General features: G+C 40.2%; 1 protein-coding gene across 2 annotated transcripts in view; it reads left to right on the top strand.

Annotated features, from left to right (window-relative positions):
• The window catches only part of NGEF (neuronal guanine nucleotide exchange factor), a 151,952-nt gene that overhangs the window by 124,981 nt on the left and 3,314 nt on the right, over positions 1 to 23,657 (top strand). For both annotated transcript variants that reach the window (XM_088479259.1, XM_088479260.1), the window contains 6 exons: positions 3,246 to 3,320; positions 4,142 to 4,231; positions 13,717 to 13,880; positions 14,549 to 14,704; positions 17,256 to 17,335; positions 18,949 to 19,053. In XM_088479259.1, coding sequence (XP_088335385.1) covers positions 3,246 to 3,320; positions 4,142 to 4,231; positions 13,717 to 13,880; positions 14,549 to 14,704; positions 17,256 to 17,335; positions 18,949 to 19,053 — 670 coding nt within the window. The remainder of the gene's footprint in view (positions 1 to 3,245; positions 3,321 to 4,141; positions 4,232 to 13,716; positions 13,881 to 14,548; positions 14,705 to 17,255; positions 17,336 to 18,948; positions 19,054 to 23,657) is intronic.

The raw sequence follows: 23,657 nt of genomic DNA, 5'->3' as shown, positions 1-23,657 counted from the left end.
TCACAATACTGACAGCGGCATCCCGACAGCCAGAAGCCCGACACCCATAGCAAGTGATGATGAGTATTTTCTCTACCCCCTGCCCTAACCCTCCCTCCACAGGTGCCTAAACCTCCCCCTCCCTGCACCCTAAACCTAAGACCCCCTCTCCAGTGCCTAAACCTAACCTACCCCTCCCCGCACCCTAACCCTCCCCCTAATGTCTACACCTAACCCCATTAACTAACGCTATCCTCCCCCTGTACCCCGATACTTACCGTTCGGGATGCCGATGGTCGGGATACTGGTGCCGGCATCCCCACCTGTCGGGATTTCGGCGCCGGTATTTAGACCGTCGGTGTCCCATATGCCAGGATGCTGACTACATTCCTTTTTCACGATAGACTTTGTATTATATACTGTGAAATGCTCACTGGTACCTTCTAATAAACTATTTATTAAAATAATAAGATTAAAAAAAAATTGAATTTCACACGTTTTATATGGAGATCAGCGACCTGCCTATACTGTCCATGGGACACCATTTGCACAATGCAGGTGCATTTTAAAGGTGCACAAATATCGGTACAAGAAAATCATTAAAATGTACAAATGAAACATTCATTGCAAACTTAGCGCCTTGTGCCTCATGCCTCAGCATTCTCTCTTGTTCTTAGCGAGTTCATAATCATGGTCATGACTATATTATTTCTGGCTGCATCGATTGTACCTAAGAGATGGGTACACATTGAGAAGTGGGTACACATATTTGATCCTGTTACCTGCATGTCCATGGGAAGGAGGCGTACACTGGTGACATGTAGGGAGTTTCCCCAAGAATATAAATTTGTCCTCGGAAAAACATGCATACTGTAGATCATTATCTAACTGATAATCTAGTGTTAGCTGACTTCACTGGGTAAGGTTCACTCAGTGATAAATCAATGTAAAAATACAGAAACAGGTGTTTTTTACACTTATTATCACATTTACTGACAGTGGCATTAAACAAATGAAAGTATTTATCTGACAAAATATTAATGGATATATATGGACATTAAAAGTAGACGTAAACTCAAAAACCGAAGCACAGAACGTATTTTACAACTAAAAGTGTTTAAGTGGAGACAAAGGACATTTCACATTTTGACCATATTAGCATTATTGGGTAGTGTCAATGTAAATTACAAAGGGAGAAAAACAAAGACATAATAACGAAGTAAAGTTACACCTTCCAGGAAAAAGTATAGAGAAATATATGTACAATGTCATGGATTTGGAAGTGCTAAGTAGTTAGTAGTACAGGTGCAGTCCTGTGGCCCTGAGAGCGTTGTTTCTCAGTGTTGTCTGTTCATATTAATAGTTTAATACATACTATGTCTTCTTGGTTTCTGTCTATGTTATTATCTGCTAGGCACAGAATTCCAGCCACTCCCTGCTATAAATGGCTTTGGTTCTCATGCGTCACACCAGCGGAGTTACAAATCACAAGCCTTTAATGCTGGGTTAGCTGATTGCTATTTGAAATATGTATGTTTGTTTGTTCACACTAGATTAGATACCTTCACATTCAACCTTCCTGAATCATGGGAAGCTACCAGCAATATGTATATGTACATAGGTATTACACTTACATCTGGACGAGGTTACACAAGCGCATGGTTATGGTGACTCACTTTACACATCATTTATCTTATTTTCTACAATAATAGTTTTGCGCATATTTATTGTAAACATTTAAGCTCTGGCTCAGGGGAGGAAAATGTTGGTAGTGTCAGTGTATGGGGGCCAGGACCTGCTGGTCTCCTAAACTATTAGCATAGTAATGGTAGCGAAGATGTGCAGCGGAATGACACTGGGTGGACTTAAGGTTAATGTCAGCAGATGCACGGAATGGCTCCAGAGCCACATAAGAAGCATTGCCACGAGGCCATGTCCGTGGCTGCAGTGCGGGAAGGGGGAGAGTGTACAAACATGGCCGCTCTGCCTCTTTAATACCTGGGGAGGCAGTAAGTCATTAGGATAGCAAGCAGCATTAGGGGGGAAGGTGGAAGTGGGCCAGGGGAAAGGAAGCTGCAGGGGGGGGAGGTGAGCCCATTGTTTTCCTGGAGCAACTTATCCAACCAGCCCGGGGTTAACGAGGACTTGTAATTTAAAAAAAAATAAAAAATTAAAATTATATATATGTTTGCGCTGTATCTGATTAAGGGTGAGGTGCATTGGCGTATCTGTAATGGATGCAGTGCGTGCAGTACACCTGGGGTCCAAGGGGATGTACACCCTGCACCCATATAATTATACTTCTCTCTCCGGAGTCCTGCCATGTCGGCCGGCGCTGCAGTCACATATCACTAGGAAAATGGAGTGGCGGTCATTTTCCTATAGATATGCCCACACACAGTAAAGAAGTCTCCGGTAACATAGTGCAGACCCCATGTTCCCGAGACTACACTGTCGGAGAGGGGGGGCCTGAACGACGGCTGCCTCGGCCCCTCTCCTTTCTTAAACTGCACCTGGTGAGGGGCCATAACTACCTTGGTGACAGGTCTTGTTTGAAGCCTGTAGTGTTTTATTGCCGTTTTTAATTTGATTTTGATTGGTGTAATTGCTCAGTTATGTTCCACATCAGTGTGGGGGGAAAGATGAGCGCAAGGTATAGCCATAGACGGAGGCCCATGGTGCACACCCCCCCTAAAACAAAGCATGTTTGGTTCCAGCTTCAACGGTTGGGCAGCTATCTATCGGTGTCATGCCATGGGCAAACAGAAGTGTGTGTGTGTGGGCATGACGGGTAGGGTGCTGACGGGTAGGGCGAATATGCCACTGTGTGCCGCTTTCCTATGTTTGCTGCGGTTGCTCGTTTGGTGCTTAATAAAATTGTGACCATTGATTTTCCACTAGTAACTAGTATGCTAATCTCTATTTAGCTGGCAAACAGCCGCATGGTGTAGGCATGGGCGCAAATCAATCTTGTTAAAAAATAGTGTCCATTTCACCATCGTTTTCATGTTCTGTTTATACAGTATGTGAACATTTACAGGGGGTTTCTGCACTGATTATTATGCTTTCCTTTGTTTAGTAAAAGCAGCTGCAGAGAAACGCTGATAAAATACCTAACCATCATTTTGTATTGGTTTGTCTTTCGTTACATTAATTGTGTATAATATATAGCCAAGCATAGCAATTGTTTTCTCATCTCAACATTAGTCTATAAAAAACATTAATGTTGACATTGCGTCTGTGTTAATTTGTTGTTTTTTTTGCAGAATATTCTGACTAAAGTGGAGGAGGGGTCAGAACGTGAGACATCAGCGCTACAAGCACACCGCGAGCTGGAGAAAGTAAGACCCGTACCATGGGGATATTTATAAACCTTTTGAAAACTAGCACTAGGAACCATCAATTCTGTAAGAGATTTATAAATAGAGGCAGGCTGTTCTTTATTATGTGTACTGTACTAAGGCCACATTTAGTTGGCATTGGATTTTAGGTGTAACAGTGGGCAACTGACTTAGACCATCTGAATAATTTTAATCATTTGTATTGCTTAGTGTTCCTTACTAGGTAGTTATTTTTTATGTTATGTTCTGATTGAAATTTTTCGAAAACAACCAGATATTCTTCTCTACAACTTTTTTTTGCAATACTATTTTCTAAATGTAAAATTAGAACAACATACATTTTGATAATATTTTAATTTATTTTTTCCTCGATCAGAGGGAGACAATTTGTATATGCTGAGACTTGTAGTTCCACACCAGCTGGAAAGCACCTTATCTTAATTTGATGTGATTTTAATTACATTTGCATTTCTGGCATTCAATTTGCAGTCATTCACTTAAGACTGTAATCTTGTTTTTAAGCATTAGTAATGGCAACATTTATTATGTTTTATTTATTCTTATTCAAATTATTAACTATAATTATAATTTTGCCCCTATGGCTCTTCCTATAGATTGTAAGCTTGCAAGCAGGGCCCTCTTACCTCTATGTCTGTCTGTTATTACCCTGTTTTGTTCTATCAATGTTTCCAATTGTAAAGCGCAACGGAATATGCTGCGCTATATAAGAAACTGTTAATAATAATAAATAATTGTATGCCCAATATATTGTATGCCATTTATGTGTCGCACTTACTGTACCTCTGTCCTGTGCTGTTCAGCTGGTGCGGGCCTGTAATGATGGAGTCAGGAAGATGAGTCGCACAGAGCAGCTTATCAGTATAGAGAAGACACTTGAATTTAAGATCAAGGTATGAAATGTTTTTTTTTTTAACCTAAAAAAATGTAAGTGTATGTATATTAACCTCATCAATAACATGAAGCTTTACTCTACCCCTCAATGTAACAGCTTAAGAACCTTTTTTTGGCCAAGTAGACTCACATTCTCAAGGTTAATTTATGTAAAAATATAGTACTACAGCTATGCCAAGCTGAGGCCACTTTAGGGACCATGAAAAGTTTAGGAGGCCATACGGAGAGCATCCTAGTTACCGTCATACAATTCAGAGAGCATTCTAGATACCACCATGCAATACTGAGAGCATCATGGTGCCCACCATACGATACAGAGAGCATTATACAGGCTGTCAGACAATATAGAGAGTGTTATCATTTATATCTATACTGCTACTAACGTCCCTAAGATACCTGAATTCAGCCACATTTTCTCTTTTCTTCAACTACATGCCATCTCTCCCCCCCCCCCCCCCCCCCCCCCATACAATGGATCAATCCCCAGGCACCCTGATGGCATTCACTGGGGTCTGGTCATAAAATGGGTATCAACATCTGGGTGATTAAGTTGCTGTGTTTCTCTGTCCTCCTTTGCATTTTACCTCTTTCATCTTTTCCTGTGTTTTTTTTTTTTTTTTAATAAATATTTTTCTTGAAGCAGTACATACATTAACAATTCAATTGTCAATCAATAAGAAAAAATGTTTTTCCTTTGTTCAAGAAAACAATACACTGTCATACATTAATTGACATATTTGCTATCTTTCAAAATTGAAATCTATACATATATTGAAATAATTACAAGTCTTAGACAATATATTAATTGCCATTCAGAATAACATATAAAATATAATTAAACTGAAGATATCTATTGTGCTCGTCTCCCCCCCCCCCCCTCCTAAATACCAACCGAAATAGGAGGATTACCCTCCATCATACGCATTAAATACCACAATTTATTACACAAGGAATTATGGATCTGCAATTGTATAGTTGGTAATAATGTTAATATAAAACTCTCCCACATTTCAAAGAACCTTTCGGTCTTGATTTTCTTTTCCAAATTAACTGCCACCCACTCCATACGGGAAAAGATACAACAATTTTATTTTAAAAAGAGACCAAGTAGGAGGTTCTTGGTGTATCCATACTTGTACAATCGATTTGCGAGCCATCGCACTAATTGCCAGCAACAAACGTCTGCTTCCCTTAGAGAATCTTAAGGTACTCGGAAGGAAACCAAACATTGCCCATTCCGGAGTCAGATGGAAGTTATTTACCAGGTGCTCCTTTGCATAATTACGAACCTGAAGCCAAAATCTACAAAGCAGTGGTCATGACCATAACAATGGAATAAATCTGCATCTGGTAAACCACACTTAAAACAATTACTACTATCTGAAAGGCCTATAAGATGCCGGCTATGTGGAGTCAAATATGCTCTGTGTAATATATTGAGAGACATCTCGGTGTACATAGAGGATGGTAAAATTTTGTTGGTTCTATTATGCGCCTTTAAAATATCTTCTACTTGCAGTTCTGGAAATTGTGATATCCAAGCATTCATTCCCCCCTTACTCTTTGAGTGGCCTAGGAGGATCTGGGAATGTCTATAAGCTACGGAAATTGCTACTTTGCCTAACGGTGGAGATTGGAGCAATGTATCAACTGGTTATCAGACATTTTCTTCAGCGGACTGGCAAAACACAAACTCCCATAATGTTGGGCCAAAACAAATGCAACTGGTATGACAAAATCACAGGGAACTTTCCAGTAGCCTCTCTAAAAGTAAGAGGTCTTTTATCTAAGCCATCTACCAAACAGCCAACCCCTGTTACTCCCGGGAGGCTTTCCATATATTGAAGGGATGTACAGCCTGCCCCTCCTGAAAATCTGGGTTTAGCATAAACGGAAGATATAATGATTTATGCGAATTTAGATTATATTTATGATGTAATATATGCCATAGTTTCCTAACAGGCCATAGTAATGGGTTTTCCTTAATATGATTTGGGATCTCTTGGTCATACATATGTAAAAAAGAAATAAGGTCTTAAGGCAATAAAAATTCTCTCTCTAATATTGTGTTTGTATAGTTTTCTTGGTTGTGTAGCCAGTCTTTAAGATAGCGTAACGTGGCTGCCTCTGAATATCATTGGACATTGGGTAAATTTATGCCACCGTCTTCCTTAGATGGTTGTAGTTTAATTAAGCCAATATGCGGCCTTTTACCCTGCCAAATAAAACGTCAAAATAAATAATGAATATATTGTATGATTACTTAGAGGTAAGATTAATGGGTAACACTTGAAGTAGGTACATAAGGCGAGGGAATGTAACCATTTTAATAAGGTTGGCTCTACCTGTGTACGACATAGGAAGATTTCTCCAGCTGTCCAAATCCAGCTGTTATTTCACGTATTATACGTGTAAAATTTAAAGAGTAAAGGAGATTTGGATTTCGAGGGATTCTAACACCCAAGTATTTAAAACTGTCAGATTTCCAAGTTAAGGGGATCGTGTTAAGTCTACCAGAATTACTATTTAGTGTTAGTTCCCAAAGTAAGAGCAACAGATTTCTCCCAATTAATCTGAAAACCTGATATATTGCCATACAGTTTCAACACTTGAAATATATGTGTTAAAGATTCTGGGGAAGCCGTAACATATAGTAAAATGTCATCCGCAAAAGCGGTCAGTTTAATTTCCCTAGATCCTATTTTAATACCTTTAAACAAAATATAATTTTGCAATAAACGTAACAAAGGATCTATTAAACAAAAGCGGAGAAAGTGGACATCCCTGACGTGTTCCACTATGCATAGTAACAGATTCCCCACAATATCCATTAAGTAATATCGAAGTTGTAGGGGATGTGTAAATATATTTAACAAAATCTATAAATACAGGGTGGAAATTTCTGAAACCTAGTGTGGAATACAGGTGCGACCAAAGAACCGTATCAAATGCTTCAACCGCATCAAGACTTATAAGCATGTTATGGGAATGAGAATTCTGATGTGATTCCAAAACCGCTGCTATAGCCGCTCTAACTCCTTTAACAGAGTGTCGGCTATGGACAAAACCTAATTGGTGATTCGTGAGGAGTTGGGGAAGAATTAATTGAAGCTTATCTGCCATGATTTTGGCCAGTAATTTAATATCCGAGTTTAGTAGCGTGATGGGACGCTATGATTCCAGTAATTGAGGGTCACGCTGAGGTTTGGGGAGCAATATGGTGTGAGACGAATTAAAGTAGGGGAATGGAGTCTTTTGACATATAATTTCATTGAAAAGCTCAACCAAAGTGGGAGCTACATGTGTCTGTAGAATTTTAGAATATTCATTGGAATATCCGTCTGGGCCAGCAGATTTACACAAATGTAATTTTGATATAGCTGCTACAACTTCTTCAAGGGTGATATTTGTGGTAAGGGAATCAGATTGTTCACTAGAAAGCAATGGAACATTAGCATTGTGCATTCGTTTTTCATGTTTATCCTGATCAAAAGGAGAATCCGAATATAAATGAGTGTAATAAGATTCAAAATGTTGTAAAATCTCAGATGATTCAACTGTAATATTACCAGTTTGCGGGTTTTTAATAGCAGTTATAAAACGCTGGGATGTCCCCTTTTTGCCCATTGTTGATAACAATCTGCTGGTTTTATTCCCCCATTTAAAATATTTATGTTTAGAAAATACTAAATCACGGTTGGCTTGTGATAACAAGAAATCGTTTAAAACCTGTCTAGCCTGTATATATAAATTCAGGGAGTCTTCCGTTTGAAGGGTCAAGTGATCCTGTAATGTTTTATTTAAAGTTTCAGACAAAGACTTGTACTGGGCGTTTGACTGGTTTTTTTTTCCTGCTACAAACTGAATTATATACCCTCTGAGTAACGCTTTTGACGCGCCACAGAATAATGTGGGTGTATCCCATGCTTCGATATTGTCATCTAAATAATTTGTCCATTTCTGAATAAGAAAATCACAAATTTCTGTAGATTGATATAAATAACTCGGGAAACACCATATTTTCATCCCACCCGACCGAATAAATCTAGGTAAAGACAGAGAAATTGGGGCATGGTCTGACACCAAAATGCTATGAATATCTGTCTTATGTTCTTGAGCAACCAAAGAATCACTACTTAAAATGTTATCAATGCGAGACCAAGAGTGGTGAACCCTGAGAAAAAGTTATCGTTCTTGTCTGTTGGATTTAAAAGTCTCCAAATATCCGTAAGCTGTAATGTGGCTTTGAGGAACTGTACTTGCTTCCATGAAGAACCTGGGGATCTGGGTACCGGTTGTCTATCTAAAAGGGGATCACTACTGGAGTTGAAGTCCCCCCCCCCCCTCCACTATAAGAGGAAAGTTGGAATGTTGCACTAGTATATGTGTAATGTTTTGTAAAAATTCAGATGTTTCATTATTTGGGGCACAGATATTGAGTATATTTAGCTCCCCAAATTTCAACGTCTAAAATTATATAGCGTCCGTTGGGATCAATTGCTGATTGTAGTATAGCATAGTGTAAATGTTTATGGAATATTATAGCAACCCCGCAAGCTTTCCTTCTAAATTCTGCTGAAATACAATGTCCCAGCCAAGGTACATTAAGCGTAGATCCATTGTTTAATTCCCAATGTGTTTCTTGTAGAAACATAATCTGAGGCTTAAAAAGTTTTAAATGTGAGACCACTCGTTATCTCTTAACTGGAGAGTTCAAACCACCCATTCCATGATATCCGTTTAAAATATGCGTGTATGGGGGGGTGTAAGAACAGAACCTGATATTATTTAGGTATCAGCCAATACCTGTATGAGGGCATGGATAAGCTAAATAAACAAATCTTTGAATTGCCCATCGTCCATCCCAGCAAGTGGGGAGATCCAGGCAAAGAAAAACAATAAATCTCAAAGGGGGAGAGACATGAGCATTACAATCAACATTAAACGTTTATAAAACAATACATCCATGCTTCAAACCACATTTTCTGTATTTGCCTAACCATCTAGAAACCTGAACGAGCGCCATTTTAAATAATGGCGCTCTCAATTCCTAATTAACTCTAAAAGAAACATTTTCTGTTTCAAGTGACTCTTTATTCAGTATCGTAACCATTAGAAATGCTGCATTACTTTAAATAGTAAACAAGTAAGTACCTTCAGCGATAAGGTGAACTCCCCTGACCTAGCATATGCATGACGTGAGATTCAGCTTGAGCAGGGTCTGTGAATATCAATGTATGGCCATTATCCTTAACCTCAGATTGGCTGGGTACATAAGAGCAAATCTAGTATTATTGTCATAAAGCAATTTGCAGATACTGGAGAACTCCTTTCGTTTTTGGGACACACAGGCTGAGAAATCTTGAAAAATGAAAATACGAATTTCATCAATCATCAACTGTGGTAATTTACAGTAGGCACGCAAAACTTGTTCTTTCATACGAAAATCTAGAAATTTAGCAATAACTGGTCTTGGGCTTCCAGTTGCATCAGAACGATCGGTACCAGCACGGTGGGCCAGTTCTATGTGAGGAAGAAATGAGGAGTCTGAAATATTCAGAGCTCCTATAATATTGTTTGAAAGAAACTCAGACAGTTGTGAATTCCGAACAGTTTCAGGAATGCCTATAAAATCGACAGAGGAGATTACTTCTCCTGTGTCGATTTTCTAAATCCTCTATTTTGGCTTGTAATGTCTGAATAGAGCCTGCCTGGTCATCTGAGGAGCTTTGGAGACTAGTTATCTGATCTTCTGTATCACTGACTCTCTGTTCTACAGAAGCCAATCTAGAAGAGTTTTTCTCAATTATAGCCAAAGCCATGTCAAACATAGCTTGGATATTCTCAATTTTTTTGTCAATTTGTGACATGATTATTTTAGAGATCACATGGGCCATAGTAATAGCTGAGGAAGGGTCAGAATGTATTTCGTCGCCCTGTATATCAACAACTGAAGTAGCTGTTAATGGGGGGCAAGGAGGAGAAGGGGGATTCAATTTCCCGGCTGTTCTGCCAGATCTATTCATTCTAGGTGCTGCAGATGACTGAGATGTCTTATTAGATGATTTTTTTGGACGTATCTGTCCATACCAAGCCCTAGTCTTCCCAGTTGTGAAGGAAGTCAGATCCAGGTAAATACAATAATATCCCTTCTTTTTATCCTCCTATTCAAAAAGTGTTGCAGTTTACATAAATGATGTGGAGTCACCTAGGCTTTGTAGAACTTAATCTACATTTTTCTCAAAATAATTTGTTAGCACAGATATTGGTCAAAAAACCATGGATATATAGACATAAATTGATTGTCTTACAATTCAACACAAATTGTGTCTTATTGAAAGCAAACCACTGAACAAAATTGCAGAGCCCTTAGCACAGGGGTGAGGAACCTTTTTTCTGCCGAGGGCCATTTTGATATATGTAACATTATTTGCGCGGGCCCGGTGCAAGCCATGCCCCCTCCGTGTGACATTACACGGGGTGGTGCCACCATCGCTGGTGATTACAGCACTGCTGTAAGGGCAGTGATGTGACTGTCTGTCTGAAGCGTCCTAAGGATGCTGCAGGCGGCACTGCTGCATAGATTCTGGCATCAGGGTGCTATTCTAGGCACCTGCTAGCCAGATGATGCTAGCAGAAAAAAGAGGGCCAGACCAAATAATCCCCATCCCTGCCCTAGCAGGTAGCTCAATAGAACAGTGAAGTACAGTAACTGTCCTAGAAAGTTATGTCTAACAATTAGCCACTAGATGGCAGCAAAGTACTATCAACAGCAATATTAATATAGAGACTAATTGAGTAATGAAATAGATATATACTATTTAGTAGGAATATAAATCTAACATCACCCAATAATATAACATATTCTCAAATATTCCACTAACAAACAGAGTGAAATATTAGACATATCAATCAAACAAAATTCAGTCTCTACTATTGTGAGAAGTAAAAATAACCTTAGTAATTGTGGTACTAATAGAGAGGAAGGTAATAGACCTCAGACACAGTTCCTGTAGAAATAATTAGAAGTATTAGGAGAAATATTTCCTCAGCGATCTCAAAATCAGTAACGTTCAGATCTTCAAACCTAAACCAAACCTGTGCAACCATGTATAGGAGGGGACTTTATGCAGATCACGCCAGCTCCAAGGAAAACATAACAATTGAGTCCACTTGCAGCCACCCAGGGCCTGGAGCAGCTTCAGGGGGAAAGTGCAAACGACACCTCCTTGGGGCAAAAACAAAGTCCAGCAAAAGGGAGTCCTGCAGCGGTAATCCCCACGATCCCGTCACCGTCAGTGGATAACAGCCTTCAGACAAGATCCGCAACACGCAGCCCTCTGGATCCCGCGGACTGCAGCCTAGCAGCAGGACAGCTCGTCTCAGCGTCCCATTGCCTCCATCAGAAGCCTCGTAGGGGGGAAGGTAAGCTCAGTCCGCACAACACGCTGATTCGGCCAAGTAGCGGTAAAAGGTCCCGGCTGTGTGCATGCAGCTGCCCCGGGAGCCGATCCGACAGCAGAGCAGGTAAGTGAATGGGGGTCAGTGCAGCGCCGTTCCTCCACAATTCCAACAGTGTTTGGAAGATGTTCGTGCCAAATCAGGTCTTGGTGGTCATATAGGCCGTCAGCTTTGAGGGCCTGATTCTGGTGGAAAATATCACGCTCCACAAATAGTACCTTGCCTGACCCCCTAACATTTGAGGATTCGGGAGACATCGTTCTGACTACCCCTACAGAGTGAACAAGTCCGCAGGATTGCTGGGGATTCTCTCCACAGAGATGGGAGCACAGCTAAAAAGCAGCCATGCGGAAGTCCTTTCATCTTTTTCTATCATCTTTATCCTCTTCCTTCTCCGTCTTTCATCCTTCTGTATGCTTGTCCTTTGCTCTTCTTGAGCCTTTTCCAGCTTGCTCCTCATTCTCTACCCTTTTTCCTTCCACACACGTCACATCACAGAATTGAAGCATTATATGTGTTGAGCCCCAATTGGAGGAGCTCAGTAAAAATATTAATTGATTGCCAGGACAGTTCACTCTACAGTATTTACCGCCCGCAACTACGCTATGGAGTGCGGGTCTAGCAGTAGGCCAGCAGCACTCACTGACCCCGCGGCATATACGCCGCCAAACAAAGGGAGCAGGTGAAGAAGATTGTTGGTCCTTGTAGAAGGTATCAGATACACCTGGATCATGGGCATGGTTGGTGTATTGAAAAAATCGACTTTTTATCTTAACTTTAGTTCCTATGTAACTATATATTGTAATCAAAACTTCTGTTCTCATTTTGAAATAATTACAGATACAGTAGAATAACAATAGATTGTACAGTATATTCATGCAGAAGATGTGTCATATTTCCTTATATTTTTTGTTTGTGTGCTGGAAAAGAATACTAAACCTAAAACTTATCAGGGATATTTTATCTGTCCTGAGGAAGGGAACAATGGTGCCTTTCTTTATATAAAATTGATGTATGTTTTCACATTCTGATGATAAATTTGCGATACCACAAATGCACCATTTGTAAAAAAAAAAAAAAAACATCTAAGGGGGAGATTTATCAAGCTTTGAAGGGGATGAAGTTGCCCAAAGCAACCAATCAGATTTTAACTGTCATTTTATAGACTGTGCTAGATAACTGGTAGCTAGAAGCTGATTGGTTGCTACGGGAAACTTCTCCACCTGTCTTCTTTAGAAGGTTTGATTCATCTCCTCCTTTGAAAGGAAAATACTTTAAAAAGTCTACAAAATGTACATTCAATACAAGTGATGTTTTATTGTGTCTGTAACACATTTCTAATATCTGTACAATGAGTTCTGATGTCATTAGGAAACGTGTGTATTATAAGGAATGCTGAACCTCCACTACTGTAAAATATTACACATGACCTATGTAACACCTTTCTGCTATTATGTGCCCTTTTTATTTATTGGGGTAAAATGTGATATCCATACTATACAATATAGTACATTATCGCATAATATTACAGAGTATGAATTACAAAGAATAAAAAAAAATTTAAAACAACATAAGCCAAAATTTCCATTCCTCCATTTTTCTAGAATACCCAACTTTTTGTATCAACACTTATGTCAAATCTACTTTGTTTGTCAGGATTATTTAAACGTATGTGTAGCTTTCCATACGTGGACACATTGGGCTGATTCTGTGCCGCACTGGTCTCTCTTGCTAGACACAAACGGCGAGTTCTTGTATACAGTGAATGCACAGAAGCGACTTTGCATTATTTGCGTCCTATTCTGAGTCGGATCCAATTTGGCCGTATCGGTCGGGAACTGTCAGATGCACAGACCCTCACATTAGTTGAACAGATTCATTAGCATAAGGTAGTAAAACAGGCTTCCACGGATGCCAGCAACTACTGCCACTTTGCGTTCTTCTCATAATGAGGCCCTTTATTTTCACGTTTGTAGGACAGTACATGGTGCCATAATGTATTCTTCCTCTATTCTCTCAACAGTCTGTGCCAATCATCTCTCACTCCCGTTGGTTGTTGAAGCAAGGTGAACTACAGCAGATGTCTGGGCCGCGCACTACTCGCACCCTCCGCACTAAAAAGCTCTTCCGTCCTGTGTACCTTTTCCTCTTTAATGATCTTCTGCTCCTGTGCAAACGTCAGCCCGGGTGAGTAGTGTCTGATAAAGACACACTGGAATTAAAATGAGAACTCCACAAAGAAAAGCTACTTGGACCCAGTGGCTAAGGAGATACACACCCTGCTAGAGCCTCATGTAACATGATGTCATTTATCTCATTGTGTCTTTGTCTAAAGAAGTTAAGAAAAACCAATAGAAATAGTTTTGTGTAGTTTTATTCAAGAATTACGGGCCACTGGCATGGTTCATTGTCTCCCGAACTGCAGGTGTCCCAGACATTGGACCTGCAGGGTTCTTCTTCTTGGAGTTAGTTTTGAAGGGTGAATACATGTTTACATGAGCGGTCTGTATGTTGGCACACGTGTGGCTTTCCTCTTCTTTCACAGAGTGGAGCTGGTAGTAGAAGTGCTAAAGTGACCATTCATTCATAGATCACAAATACGTTATAGACATTATTCCGGAGCCCTGGTGGCTCTTTTCTGATTAGGGCTCCTGTTCTACAGAGGATTCTCCATTGATTTTCTGCAATTTTAGGTCAATAAATGGATATAGAAAAGGCCACATTATTAATATAATTGTAGTATTGATTGTTATAGTTGTATATTTAATGTATTTCAGGGCAGCACATGATCTAGTAGATTTGGAGCTTACAAGATATGCTCCTATGCCACGTCTCACACATTCTTTCCCTTCCAGGGACCGATATCAAGTATTTGACGTGGCAGCACGTGGTCTCCTTCGTGTAGAAGAGCTGGAAGATCAGGGTCAGTCCCTGGCCAACGTCTTTATCCTGAGACTCCTAGAAAACACCCATGAAAGGGAGTTTACCTATATGCTAAAGGCTACATCCCAGTGAGTACTTTGCTTGTAGTAACCCAAACATCATATGAAACTGTTATCCTGTGATACAAAGCAGTGTGCGCTCACCAGTGTATTATGCGATGGTCAGTCCGGGCACTTTGGGGCTGAGGCCGAGTTGCAAATTGGAGGTTTAAAATGCAGGCAGTAAAAAGCCGCAATCGTAGGCATATGCAGAATAGCAGCGATCACAGGATGGGTGCAGATCGGCACCAGAAGCACATGCAACATACACATACACCTACTCCCATGTTTTTACCCACTTATTTTGTTTGAACTACGAATTCACTATTAGCATTCAATACAACTTTAAAACCCTCTCTAATACATCAGGCACAACTCTCCAACTCGTGTATGAAAAAATTGCACACATAAAAAAGCAATATATACAAGCGCAAATGATGGATGCACATATCAGGGTCAGTGGTGCATTCGGAATCAGACAATCACAAAAAGTCGCTATTGTTAGTGATTTATCATCATCATCATGTACTGTATGTGTATCAGCTTTTGTGCTCCCACAAATGATTGATTCCACTTGGACCTGATTACATGTGTCTCAGTGCCAGAGCCGGAAGTAGACATTTTGGTGTCCTGTGCCAGAAAGAGCATTGGCGTCCCCCTCATTTTTCAAAGGGACATAATGCACCCAAAAAAAGGCCCATGGCTTGGGAAGAGATAGGAGAGGTCAGGAGATGCTGGGGATGAAATAAAAAAAAAGCTACAAGCAAGAATGATAATAAACAGAAATTTGACAGGCCCAAACAGCACCCCCTGACCTGTGGTGCCATGTGAGATGGCACCGGCCGCACTACACTAGCTACGGTCCTGCTTAGTGCCGGTCTGCATCTGTTTACAGATGCCCTTTCTGTAATCGCCCTATGTTAGAACAGCCCTTTCTTCCATCATCCCACCTGTACAGTTATAAGCAGCACATGTCAGGAACACGACAAGCTGCAGAGCCGCATAAGCGTACAGCGGGTTACTAAGACCTAGACAGAGCAAATTCATGTATTGCATGCTATGCAAACTGGCATCACACTGCATCAGTCCCTTTATCACTGCCAGCGATCCTTTTCATATTAATTACATATGAGTTAAAAGCTAACGCCTCATTAAATACAATGATTAATCTATACTACCAAAGGCTGGCTGCCCTAACCCTCCCCTCCCACAGCCTAGCCCTCACCATATTGACCCTTCGGGATCCCGCAGCCAGTATAGTGCGCGTTGGGATTCTGACTGTCTGGATGCCGACTGCTTCCCCTTATTTCAAACTGTCCAATCCATATGAGCAGTTTCCCTGGGCAACTATGAACAACATGGAGAGAGGATCCACCCACTGTACGACGGATCAGGCACTGTACTTAATGAACAACTACTGTTAGCTAGGGAAGTTGTGTTTATAGTTGTTGCGATGCTTAGGGTCGTATGTATCAAAAGTTGTGGTAGGGTTCCAATGCTTTCCATCAGACATGTTGCAGATTTCGACTACTTTTCGTCTATATTTTATCGTCGTATGTATCAAGTAGATTTCGGCTGGAATGAGAATGTGAAAAACACCTGAAAATAGTAGTTTATGATATACAAGGTATAAATACGGTAGAGAAAATATAATTACAGCTTTAAATATACAGCTACACAAAATGTAACACAAATTTATAATAGAGGGATTATACACACATTTTTATATATATACAGTATATAAATATGAGAGAATATAATTTACAAGTAAAAGTATAATATTAATATACTAATTATTCATAATCAAATGCCAATTGGCTATTTAATATCTGATGAAAGAGTTCACAAAATAAGGACATTTCCATGGAGAGCTACATGAACTGCTGCACATACCTTGATTACCAGGAAGAAATGGGAATTGGAAGCAAAATATGAAAGAAGACCCTGAAAGGGGAGGGAACCAATGGTCACAATTCTGTTTGATCATGAACTATAGCAATACCATGTTACTAGGATGATGGGGGAGGGGAAGGATCACTTCCTTTTTTGTGTCTTCAATTTCCCATTTCTACCTGGTAATTAAGGAATTTGCAGAAGAACCTTATTTGTGAACCCTTTTATCCGATAGCAATAGCCAATGGTCATTTAATTATGAATAATTACTCTATTATCCAATATACAAATAGTGAACATCTGTGTACAAATAGATCTCAGATTCTCTGATGCCGTTAACGCCAGCAAAGGATGCCATTACAAAAAATAAAAAAAAAGGAAATTTCGGAAAATTTCATGATATGAGAATGATGCATACGATTCCCACTCACTTCCAATATAAACTCAAATATTTATTAAAAAAAAAAAAAATACAATGGCAGCTGATTAGCAGAAGAATTTGTGGATTTTTTTTTTACCAAAGCGCTTCCTGCATTCTGATTATACTTATTTATAGAGAAAATGTAACGGAATACCTTTTTAACACTTTTTTTTTTCTGAAAAATTATCTTGATACATATCTTCGTGGTTTGTTGTGGTATTGTATTGTACATGTAATAACTGGATGTGATTTTAATGTGTCTTTCAGGAGTGAAATGAAGCGTTGGATGACGTCTTTAGTTCCTAATCGAAGAACAAAGTTTGTTTCCATCACTGCTCGAGTTTTAGGTAATAAAGTATAAAAAATATATTTTCTTGAAGGGAAAACAAAAACAGTATTATTCAGATAGTGTCTGTGAATTACATCATTCACAGACATATCATCTGTACATACCAGCCAATGCACTACAGATATATCGCTTGTTCCATTGAGCGATATATCTGTCAGTGTATACCCAGCTTAACTCTCTGCACGTCCTATATCTGACCGACCTTCAGTGCAAAATGGTTTTGCCAAAGTGTAAGTCACTTCTTTTATTGCTGCTTTTTTTAATTTGCTTTTGAATCAGGGCCCTGCTGCGTGTAGAGAACTTTAGGCAGAGAATTGCAAAATTGTGCTCTTATTGCTGAGTAAAATGCATAAAGCTGTTGCTTCAAATTGTGCAAAATGTTATTTTGACTCTAAGCAGCAATTCCAGGCTTCCTGCAAGCCAAATACAGGAGCCACTGGTGTATCAGTGGTGCTACCCCCTTGGCCAAAGTGGGAGCCATCCAGAGCCTAAAATTGCCAAAATTAGAGTGCTCTTTCCCTTTAAGATGAACAATTTGGAAATAAAAGTTTTCAGTTCTTTTCGTTTTTTTTTTTAAATTGTATAACCATTAAAAGGTACCATTTGTAAACTGTACTAAAGTGAAGGTTTCTAGTATGAAGTCAGTAGAGGCCTGAACAGCATTACCTGGTTCCAACTATCCTTGAAGATTTCTATAGTTAGAGATTTAAAATGAAGGATAGCCACAAAGAACCTTTTTTTTTTAAAATGTACCCATACCTACCGATGTTCCTAATAGCAGGACAAATTAGGAAACATCCCTTACCCACCCATATCATGCCCCTTTGGTACAGAAAATAGAGTTTCCTTTTGACTGCCAGAAATCTGGACTGTTGAGGTTAGTCCATGGATTGTTTAGATTCATAAGGGGCAATTCACTTCCCATAGGAGCTTCCTGGGATGTAAGTGGTTAGAAACATTGCTCATATTTACTAAACTGTACGAAATTGTGCAATGTTTTACTTATGGTAAATCCCATAAGTGTGAACAGCCCACATTGTGTGAGGCTCCAATGAGACCTCATGCTGAACTGAATCTTCCCAATATACTCTTATTTCTGGTAGTATTATTTCTGATGCTATATATATGAGCAATATTTTTGAAAATGATGTACTTGTGAGCTGAGTATCTCCGATTACATTGCAAAATCAGTTAAAAGAGCTCTCACGTTCCCTTTGCTTACCTACACAGAGCGCTCTTTCTAATACACAAGCATGCATAATGATTAGTCATCACTGCTCATATTTTATACATCTGTCATTTTCAGGAGTTTGTTCATATATTGTAGATGATAATTGCTACCGGGAATGTTGTTACTTGTTGCTCTCACATATTAGTGGCACTATTAGTGACTCTCTTATCGCTGTAATGGATGCACTGATGTACTATCTGACATGCTCATTGTATTCTAATGGATATCCCAAACCATTTCATGTTTGATAATATAATCTTGTGTTCAGGGATTCACACACTACTCAGATACGACACAGTATATGTTTATCAGAATAGTGTTATTTATAGTGCATATGCTAAAACCAGTTCTGTATGTTTCTCATTTGTCTCCTTCCACAGACTGCCCGCAGGTGCAGTGTGTGCACCCATATATTTCTCAGGAGCCGGATGAGCTGTCTCTGGACCTGGCCGACCTACTCAATGTCCTGGACAAGACAGATGATGGTATGTGTGCAACTAGTGACAGGTTGAGAGCCCCAGGGACATCTACTTTTAGAGACTTCTAATAAGAATTTTGACAGATTTCAAGGACAGAATATGTGAGTCAAGAGTACCGGCTGCAAGTCTTTCTCTGAGTGACTGGCCGAGGCCACACCTGTCACTGTGCTACCAATATTTTGTCTTCTCAACTATTATCTGAATAGGAAAGATAAACTGGAAATATGCAAAGGGGTTCTCATTTATTCTGCAGACATCTCTAGAATCCTCCTGGTAGGATTGGAATCTCTTCATTACTGTTATTTGCAGCATATGTAGACAATGATATTCAGATTTGTGCCTGTCCTCCCATAGCAATGCATTTATACACCCAAGGTGGCCTGCACACTCTTGCTTCCTAATGTCACATTTGCTAGCCATCGTTTTGGGGGGTTAAGCAGAAGAAGAGGTTTCACCAAGGCCGGCATATAATTGTCACACAAGACCCATGCAAGGTAGCTGGGCTAACAGTAGGTAACACAAATTTGGTAACTCCCAGTATAAACAGAGTGTGGGAAATAGTAGGACAGTAGATAGTATACAGTAAGGTACCTAGTAATGCGTGAATAAAGACAGAAGATTCCCTTACATTACTGCAGAATATCCACCACACTGGAAGCGGAGACAGTCTAGGTCACTGTGACGGGAGAGTAGGGGGCTTTAGGGATTAGGGAAACTGAGGTCATAGTCGAAGTCTAGAATTAGGCAGCAGAGGATTAGACTCGGTATACAGAGTAACTGCAGCAGGCAGAACAGGACATTGGACCATGTGGTCAGCAACAAAAGATGAGGGAAGAAAAAAAACAGAAGACCCAGGTCAGTCAGGAACCAGGATAATGAGGTCAGAAAGTATTGGCAAGTAATGATGTACCTTGGGGCTTCTTGTGGTAAAAGCATGGGGGTTTCATTACCTTGGGATTCTAATGGTGCACATGGTCAGTCATTTTATAAAATTGCAGATGGTATTTCACACAGGGATTTGGGTTTAATAATTACTATGATGTTTCCAAGGTTCATATATGGAGAGAATTCAAGGCAGAACACAAATGGGCAAATAAGTCGTGAGGCATCTATGCTCTGTCCTACAGTCTCTCTGTGCATAGCCCTCAAGGTTTTAGGAATCCATGAGGATTATACATCTGAGAAGGACACAGCTCTGGCATAAAGGCAGCATCATGTTGGCCTGATTGATTACCCAAGAATGATCTGATCAACAGATGACCGCTATCAGCCTCTTTGTGCTGCTGCCCAATCTACCAAGTCCCCACATAATTCAGCCAGTCAACTCAAATGTTGAACACATGAATGTATCTAATATCAGTCACCCATATATACTGTATATGGCCAAACTGGGGAAAAAATGCTATTATTTGGCTCTCAGCGGTAGCAGTATACTGTATGGACTGCATAATTCGCTGATGGGAGATAAATGCCAATTTTATGTTCTATTCTGCATATGTACTGTTTATTCTCCAGATAACATTGTGTATGTCACACACCTGATTTATATATTTGTTTCAGTTTTATAATAGCTTGTTGTGAAATACTAAATGTGAGCTGATCGAAAAAGAATGTTGATCTACAAACCTGTTCTGCCGATTCAGCAGGTTCAGCCACTATGCTAGAGCAGGACATTTTAACAATGCCGACATCATAACTGTCAACATTGTGGTGTCATGTCAACCTAATGACTTCACCTCAGTTCAGCTATCCATCATGGCATGTTATATTAGATTATACTACGCTAGTGGAGGACCGGATAGCTCTCCAGCTTATTATGATAGACTATACTACCTAGTGCATGTTATAACATATTAACTACACTAATGCAGGTTCAGCTACTGTAGCTTTCCTGTCATGTTATATCAGATTATACTTTACTAGTGCAGGTTCAGCTACTGTAGCTTTCCTGTCATGTTACATCAGATTATACTATACTAGTGCAGGTTCAGATAGCTCTCCTGGCATGTTATATCAGATCAGTGGTGTCCCTCCCCGCGGTGTCACCCGGTACGGGGAGGGATGCTGTGTGTGCGGCTCACCCGCACGCCACCAAAAAGGGGGCGCGGTCAAGCAGGATTGGCTGTGGCCACGGGGCCCGAACCCCCGTGCCTATTACTTGGGGGGAGCGGGGGGTGAAGGAGGTTCCTGTGTGCAGTACCGGCCGCCTCCCTCAGTGTCAGGAGCCGAGTGCTGCACTTAATGCTACAATGCAGCACCCGGCTCCTGTCAGTGAGGGGGAGTCTGCACCTTGGTGTCACCCCTTGGCGGGTGGCACCCGGGTGCGGACCGCACCCACCGCATCCCATTGTGACACAACTGTATCAGATTATACTAAACTAGTGCAGGATCAGCTAGCTCTCCTGTTTGTTATATTATACTATTCTATTGCAGGATGGGCTAGCTCTCCTGGCATGTTATATCATATGATACTATACTAGTGCAGGATCAGATAGCTCTCCTGGTTTGTTACATTATACTACTGTATTGCAGGTTCAGCTAGCCCTCCTGGCATATTATATCATATCATATTATGCTATGCTAGTGCAGGTTCGGTTAGCTCTCCTGGCATTTATAACAGACTTTACTACACTAATGCAGGTTCAGCCAGTTCTCCTGGCATGTTATAACAGGCTATTCTATTATTGTGTAGCTCATAATTAGCTATGGATGTCAGGGAGATACAGGGAAGCTGGAACCTAGGAACTGGGTCAAACACTGTAAGAAGAACTTAGTCATTACCCGGTGTAAATGCAGACCAATCCCAGGTAACACCCAATGCGGGATAGCCGATATAGCAGAATGACAAGCAAGCAACTAATTCATAGAAGAGCAGATGTAATAGCGAAGATAGATAGTTTCAAATATAGTATGTTAGTGTAGAAAAGCAATACCGTCTTCTTATAATAGTGTCCCCCAAAGCATACTTGCCAACTCTCCCTCATTGTCAGGGAGACTCCCTGAAATAGCAGCAATCTCCCTGAAGAGTCTACCAATCTCCCTCATTTCACCTTATGACACTGTTATATAAAAGAAAAAGCAGAGATATATACATTCAAATGGGATCATTAGTATAATTTCCCTGTATTGGTTATAAGGCACAATGATCCCTATGCCTACATGTATTTTCTGAGAAGTATCAGTGTGTTTTCATAAACAAGTAGATGTTACTAGCTGCTTTGGGGCTCATTTACATGTGGATGTAAATCAGTTTTATGACACGCCTCTCAGATGTAGCAGGACACGCCCACATTACCGCCGCGCTCATAGGTGCTGCTATCACAATCTCCCTGAAATGCTTTTTCAAAAGTAGGCAAGTATGCCCCAAAGCCAAATTCAAGCTGCATTAACAGAACTCTGCAGTCACAAATACTTTCTTCCTAATTTATTTATCTGTAAAGGAACAAAAAGGACACAGGCATAGCGACACTGTAATGGTGCAGAGCCCTACGTAATATTGCTTTTCTATTTAATCATGTGTAATCGGTGAGACAAAAGAAAAACACACAACATGACATTTTAGTAAAGCAGTTTATTCCTCTGTATGTCCAGCAGTTTCACAAAAGGTATGTTTCTGAATAAGACCAGCACAAAGTATATAACCAATTGATATTGGGGGCCAAGGACAGTGAGATGGTTAGAACAGGCTGCAGAGAATACCAGCATTGCTCTGGCCCCCGTCCCCTCACCATATGGAGCTGACAGCTGCATGTACGCTAAATGGTGTGCTTGTGTTATTACTTTACTTCTGTGTTCTGAACCAATGCTACACAACTAATAAGTACCCCCAGGTTCAATAAATACGTTCTCCAGTTTTATATCCTATTTGGAGAGAAGCATTAGCCAAGAAAGTGTTTTATTGGCTAAATCATTAATGCTTGAGATAGTAGTGTATTCATAGGTCTCATTCACATTCATACTGTATGTATCACCGAGTTAGAAAGAAGTATTTGCACAGTGATTATGTTTCTCTGATATGTTAGCTATATATGGCTGAGTATGGATCGTTATATTGGGACAGAATATTTGTATTCTAAAACGCTTCTGTTTAATGTCAGTGAGGGTTTTATACACTGCAGAGAGTTATCTAATAAGTATATTGTTCTATAGGATATCTGTGCACATTGCTAACCCAAATGACATTAAATAATGCAGCCTGAAGTGTAAAGTGCACGTACTGCCTACACTCACTGGTGGATGCCATTTTCTGGTCTGAATCAGGATTGGCGCTATGACTATGGGAGCTGTCAATGGCATCAGGGTGTGGAAGGCACCTGAGTCACATTATGTCACTCATTTAGTGACTTATCATTGTCACCATGGTGCCCTCACACTGAGCGCTGTCTTTTGACATTGGCAGCAGCTGCCCCATCGTGTTTGTAATGGGTTGGGGGCATGGTGCAGGGCGATGTTTTCAAGTTCAACACCACTGACCTAAGAATAGATGATGCAGCGCCAAGGTAAGGGGCACCGGTCCTGTACTGAGCCAATAATGCACAAGAATTCTGGCAGTGTCACTGTTTCGGAAGAAAGTTATAGATTCCTATGACGGTATGGTAAGATCTATCTGG

The sequence above is a fragment of the Taudactylus pleione genome, unplaced genomic scaffold, assembly GCF_031769625.1.
Source record: "Taudactylus pleione unplaced genomic scaffold, aTauple2 ptg000229l, whole genome shotgun sequence".
Lineage (NCBI taxonomy): Eukaryota > Metazoa > Chordata > Amphibia > Anura > Myobatrachidae > Taudactylus > Taudactylus pleione.
The sequence above is the reverse complement of the archived record's forward strand: the minus strand, read 5'-3'. Positions and strand labels throughout refer to the sequence as shown.